This window comes from Triticum urartu, chromosome 7A (assembly GCF_056163025.1).
Source record: "Triticum urartu cultivar PI428250 chromosome 7A, HENAU_Tu73, whole genome shotgun sequence".
Classification (NCBI taxonomy): Eukaryota; Viridiplantae; Streptophyta; class Magnoliopsida; order Poales; family Poaceae; genus Triticum; species Triticum urartu.
This window is the reverse complement of record NC_141879.1, coordinates 192,589,967-192,596,502: the sequence shown is the minus strand read 5'-3', so window position 1 is coordinate 192,596,502 and position 6,536 is coordinate 192,589,967. Positions and strand designations below refer to the sequence as shown.

At 44.1% G+C, this 6,536-nt stretch overlaps 1 protein-coding gene across 1 annotated transcript; it reads right to left on the bottom strand.

Annotated features, from left to right (window-relative positions):
* Window positions 1–1,241: 1,241 nt before the first annotated feature.
* LOC125525423 (benzaldehyde dehydrogenase, mitochondrial) lies at window positions 1,242–6,305 on the bottom strand. Its single transcript, XM_048690442.2, has 11 exons — window positions 6,007–6,305; window positions 4,556–4,693; window positions 4,213–4,355; window positions 3,967–4,120; window positions 3,637–3,866; window positions 2,981–3,070; window positions 2,682–2,855; window positions 2,437–2,574; window positions 2,149–2,286; window positions 1,967–2,028; window positions 1,242–1,878 (listed from the first exon to the last, which is right to left on the bottom strand). Exons 1-11 carry the CDS (start codon window positions 6,113–6,115, stop codon window positions 1,605–1,607), a joined length of 1,650 nt encoding a protein of 549 aa, XP_048546399.1. The 5' UTR covers window positions 6,116–6,305; the 3' UTR covers window positions 1,242–1,604.
* Window positions 6,306–6,536: the final 231 nt, after the last annotated feature.

The following is a 6,536-nucleotide window of genomic DNA, read 5'->3' as shown; positions in this document are numbered from 1 at the left end:
CTAATCACATGATTAACACATAAATAATAGCATACCTAAAATCCACGTGCAATTAATATATTGCTTAAATATTTAACGTGCGTTGCACGTGTGTATTTACTAGTAATAATAAACGTGCAATGCACGTTTATATTAGGTAGGATATTGGTTGCACGTTATATTAGATAAGATATATCTGTTGCACGTTGGTATTTGGTAAAATATCAATTATTTTTTTGCGGGAATGATAGGATATAATTATATGGCAGATTTCAAGGGATAGCGTTGAGTCAAAATGTGTTTATAGCAACGGCGGTGGCGGGTAATTAGAGCGTTAAACGTGTTTGGTGCTCAACATTGGAGCGATTTGAACCGCTAGATAACATGATTTCACAGTCGAGATGGTTTGGATCTGTCCATTTGGATCTTTTTATATTGGTATTGATAGTCAACGTGTATGTGTAATGCACGTTAATTTGGAAGTATATTAAGTGCATGCGGATATTAAATAGGATATTATTTGCGTGTTATTATGTGATTAGCACTATATTTGACATGAAATTAACTGCACGCTAAACATGTTGAGCGCTCGACATTGAAGCAGTCTAGATCGTTGGATTGACATGATTTGATGCCCGAGATTAATTGGTCTGTCTCTTTGGATCTTTTTATATTGATATAGATATAGATATAAGTACCATATATTGGAGTGGTTTTTAAGTTCGGAGACTTTTCTGTTACGCGCCAGCGAGTTCAGGGACGATCGTTGGAATTTTGTCTCTTTTCATGCATGGTTATGGTCCTGTTTGTCAACCTTTGCTGGGTCGTTCAACCACTTTGATCTACCAAAGCCCAGTTGGGACCTACTACACAGTTTGGTGGCAGAATCAAATCCTGAAATCGCTAGTACGAGAGTACTTTTGTATGTCGCCACCTTGAACAGACCAATTATTTGGTTCACATGTACTCCCTCCATTTCAAATTACTTGTCATGGTAACCACAACGAGTAATTTGGAACGGAGGGAGTATTCTTTTAGTTTGTTCGGTTCCATACTTGCCAGCATTTGCATACTTGTTCCTCCACAGTTGCCATGGATATATTGTTATGAAGTACTAGCAGCTTAATAAGGTTGTCTACTTGTTCCTCCACAGTTGCCATGGATATATTGTTATGAAGTACCAGCAGCTTAATGAGGTTGTCTAGCACATTGATCTTTTCGCCGTTACTTCAGCAGGGTAACAGCTAAATGAAGTTAGCAACTTCAACCAAACCAAGAACTTTATTCTCTGCTTAACAAGGGCATGAATTAACTAGGGTATTGAACACCAGTAGCTTCATATGTGTAGAAGAAGAACTGAAAAAAAAACCAGATTTACTGCAACCAGAGACTTCTCCAACAGGCGATAATAAACATAATGTTGCTACAACATATATGTCTTGCCACGGTTGACAAAGGAAAATCACATATGATATTTATTAGAGACGGTGGCTGGCTGCCCATGAAGGCAGGGGCTTATTAGTGATCCTCGTTGGTGTCATCATCATCATCTTCCTCTTCTCATTCAATTGTCGCGAGTCTTCACGTTCTCCGGAGTCTCAAGGAGGACCATAGGTGCGCTATGCTCACAACCATGCGGGGTTCTTAAGCGCGGTGACGACCGCCTTGACTTGTAGGTAGTTCTTCAGGCTGTCAATGCCCTTCTCCCTACCGATGCCGCTCATCTTGTATCCGCCGAAGGGGATCGCCGCGTCGAAGATGTCGAAGCAGTTCACCCAGACAGTCCCGGCCCTGAGGGCACGCGTCAAGGTGTTGGCCGTGTCCAGGTTGTTGGTGAAAACACCTGCGGCCAATCCGTACTGGCTTGCGTTCGCCCTCTTGATCACCTCGTTGAGGTCACTATTGAAAAAGAACAATTGTTACTTGAGAGTTTTGGTTTCGATCTTGGTTACTTGGATAATGTTCAGAGTTTTTATGAAATACTCACTTGAACTTGAAGATTGACTGAACAGGCCCAAATATCTCCTCTTGGGCAATCTTCATGCCATCCTGAAACAACCATATGATAAACGTTAAGCACATGTTGTTACAGGTGGTACAGACAGTAAGAGAATTTGTGCTAATATACTATCTTGTGGTAATATCAACTAGTTAAGCAGTTCAGCTCACCTGCACATCTGAGAAAATTGTTGGCTGGATGTAGTAACCTTTGTCACCCAACTTGTCACCACCCGTCACAAGGGTGGCTCCACTGTCCACACCCGACTTAATGTACCGCAAGATCTTCTTGAATTGCTCGTCATCAATCTAGAAGCCAAAGGAATTTGCAAGGTTAGGTCATCCTAATTACTGCTTAGCTTCTAGAAGGAAATGTGGACGTTGCAACAAAGCTAATTAATTAACCTTCGCACATAAGAAAATGTTTAAATTACACTGGTTAGGGAACAACATGTGTACCTGAGGACCCTGCTCAACACCTTTCCTGAATGGATCACCAACTACACGCTTCAAAGCGCGAGCCTTGGACTTCTCAACAAACTCATCATAAACACGCTCATGTACGAAGGTGCGAGACCCAGCGCAACAGCATTGTCCCTACAAGTCCACAATGGAGATAAAAGTGTTCAGAGGAAGGGAAAAAAAGTGGTTGAATATACTTTATCTAATATCATGTTTATTTTGACATAAATTCCAATACACACCTGGTTAAAAAACAGGGCAAAATGCGCAAGCTCAACGGCTTGGTCAATATCCGCATCATCCATGACGATAAAAGGAGATTTGCCTCCTAGCTCCAGTGTCACTGGCTTAAGATTGCTCCGTGCAGATAGCTCAAGAATAACTTTCCCAGTATCGGTTGATCCAGTGAATGCAATCTGCATAGAGTATATGCTTATTATGAGAAAATTGAATTTCATATTTGGACCGTACAAACATGCATACTGCATAAGTTTTCTGGTCACTCTCAATAACGCGAAAATTATAGAATGTGTAGGTTTACCTTGTCAACATCCATGTGGCTAGCAAGAGCAGCCCCAGCAGTAGGACCGAAACCAGATACGATATTCAGGACACCTTCGGGTAGTCCAGCCTATTTAATCATGCAAACTCTGATCAGTTAAATTCAGTAAAACTTGCAGGATCATACAGATTCTTACTTGTAGACTAGTAAAACGTCAAACACAATATGCTAGTACAGCCTTAGACAGAATGACAGATATACGTTGGTATCCTATACTAAAGTGAGGATGAATTGCTCGCTACATTGGCAAATAACTAAATTAGCAACTGAATGCACTGAAATTTGAATCATTTGGATCTTGGATAGTTTATAAAAACAGCTATGCATTTTATAACTATGCAGCAAAGCAACTTTTGTATAAAATACCATTGAGCTTTCAGAGATCACTCAACACGTACAGTGGGTAACGCATTTGTTATATCAGCTGTTCCAAAAGGTCCAAACTAATCCCCACACCTTCTAATCCCGGTACTACGCAATCCAACAACAACCCACTTTGATATTCAAAAAGGTTATCAGATAAATCAAATCCCATTTTAACCATGGTAAATCCAATAACTGTTAGAATAACATGAAATAACTAGACATAAATCTCCTTAGCAAATAAAAAATTATGAAATGGTCATGCCACCAACCTCATGCAACAGCTTAGAAACATAGAGGGCAGATAGAGGAGTTTGTTCAGCAGTCTTGAGAACAATAGTGTTACCACAGGCCAAAGCAGGGCCAACTTTCCAGCCATACATCAAAAGTGGGAAGTTCCACGGGATGATCTGACCCACGACACCAATCGGCTCGTGCAGCACCTGTACATGGTGAGGGCCATCAGCCGGTACGATGAGACCATGGATCTTGTCAGTCCAGCCTGCATATTTCAGCAGAAATGGCATCTTTGTTAGTCATGTATGGAGTTTAACTTCTTGGCTAGGTCTATCTATTACTGTCAGGATGTAAGCTGCTCTCACCTGCATAGTACCGCATAAGCCGAGCAAGCATTGGCACTTCGATGTGGGCAGCTTGCTCATAGGGCTTCCCGTTGTCCCACGTCTCCAGTGCAGCGATATCATCATTGTGTTTCTCTATCAAATCAGCAAACCGCAGAAGAATACGGGATCTCTCCTGTAGAGGAAAATTTGCAGCAGCCTATGAGCATCATCACCCCAGACTATGAAACTACAACAGGAACAGAACTGCCAAGCTGAAGTGCTTACATAGGCAGTCATCCTGGGCCATGGCCCTTCATCGAATGCCTTGCGGGCAGCGACAACCGCACGGTCAACATCTTCGGCATCTCCTTCGGCCACGCGGGCAATCACCTCCCCGGTGCGAGGGTCCACAGTCGGGAAAGTTTTACCTGATTACATGCAGATGCACATTGTCAGTTGACTGAGCTCATACAAAAACATGATGGTGCGTGAAAAAAAGCATGAGAAAACAAAAACTGAAGCCTATAGGGTTCCAGTTTATGGGCCTATACTGCTCAAGCAGAGCTGAAGCTCACCGAACTGGCCCCATGGGCCCAGCCTCATTAGCAGCTCAGCTGAAGTAGCTTACCAGATGCAGCATCAACGAATTTGCCGTTGATAAGGAGCTGTGTCTCGCCCACTTGGACAGAAGGCGAAATGGGCTCCTCTGCTGCTGCCGCAGTGCCGAACCTCTGAAGGAGTCCTGGCAACAATCCACGTGCACCATCTGCAGCCAGAGTTAATAATGCACATACAGTAAGTGGCAGTTTGAGAAATGTGGGAACAGATGAGGTGATTTCCTGATAAACAACTATATTCACTCATGTCCACATATTATGGTTGGATCTGATCTGGTGCCAAAACAAATGTAAAACTGAAGATGGCGTGGTGAATGCAGATTTGGTATCAGGTTTGGCGACGAGCAAAATGTCATGTTTTAGCCCTTATGTTCATAATTGTGGAAAACAAGTTTGCACTTGTCATTATCACCTGTGGTTTTTACTTATCTACTCCCTCCGTTTCCTAAATATTTGTCTTTCTAGACATTTCAAATGACTACTACATACGGATGTATGTAGACATATTTTAGAATGTAGATTCACTCATTTTGCTCCGTATGTAGTCACTTGTTGAAATGCCTAGAAAGACAAGTATTTAGGAACGGAGGGAGTAGTTAACAAAAATATTTTTTTTCCTCCCGGTAATGTATGACCAGAAAAATAATAATACCGTGGAAAAATACTACAGTCCGGCTGCATTTTCTGGCGAATTCTTCTAGCTCCTTGAAAAATGCACCACAGATTTTTATCTACGGCGAAGGAGCAGCACAGAAAATGGACAGAAGATCATGACCTCAGTTTTCCACTGCTCCGATAACGACCGGGAGAAAAACAAGCAGATATCCTATCATGTCGGGCAAAATCTTATCTCCAAAGGAAAAACGATAGACAGAAAAGTCCAAACCGCTGCCCACAACTCGGCCCACTGATGACAGCGAGCGAGCCAAAGGAACACGCGCGCTACTTGGACGCAAGCGCAAAAGGCTCCATTAGCCGAGAAATAGGTGTCGCAGAGCGGACGTCACATTTGATTCAAGAGCTAGGAGGATACGCATTCGCTTTTTCTCCCTGAAGACGGGGACTGCTAAAATCGCATTCGGATGCGATACGCCACAAGATCATTGTTTCCTCCGGATGAACCAACCAAGGAAAGTTGTTAAATACTGTATTTGAGACCTTTCAATCAGCAGACATGAAAGAATACTAATTTACTAACTGGTGGTGCCACGGGTAGCTAAGCGTGGGTATCGTTAAACTAGTGACAATTATCGGAGGGGGCAGAAAGCAGGCGCCACAGAAGAGCTCCCTGAGATTCGGATCATCGGGTGAGCCTGCGTGCCTGGATCTGAAACAAGGCCATGCCAAGAACGCGAAAGGAGGGACTACGGGCACCAAACCAGTCACAGAATCCTACTGGTGCCGCTGCAGTCTGCAGATACGGAGGGAATAATCACGGACCTGGAGCAATGAATTCACGCACCTGCCCTGCGGAGCGCGGAGGGGACAGCGGCGGGCGACGCTGCGGGCCTGGCGAGCAGGCAGCGGGAGGCGAGCGAGGAGGCGGCCCTCCTCGTGGCGGCAGCAGCCATGATGATCTCGCGGCGGAGGCGGGAACAATTTATTGGTCTGCGCCGGATCGGCAATCAATTCTTTTTCCCCTCCTCCTCTTGGCTCAGTAAATGGGAGGGCGTCCCCAGCTGCGTGGGAAGAGTAGTGGGGACTGAGGAGAGAGGGGGAGCAGTGATGGTGGCGGCTGGGATTTGGGTTGCTGCTGAGACGAGAGCGAGGGGGTTTAATAGGCTCGGATGTGGACTTTGGGAGGATATAATAGGGGCACTTCTGTTTTTTTCTTTTTGTGGTGGGTAGGAGGGGTTCCAGCGAGGAAAGAAAATTCCTGTGCGCAAGTGAGAACGAATGATTGGTCTTTTTCCCGTAAAAATGGGTGGATGGGGTGGGCTAGGTAATTTTGTGGTTCCTTTGAACTGGATGACACTTTAGGCGAAAATTATA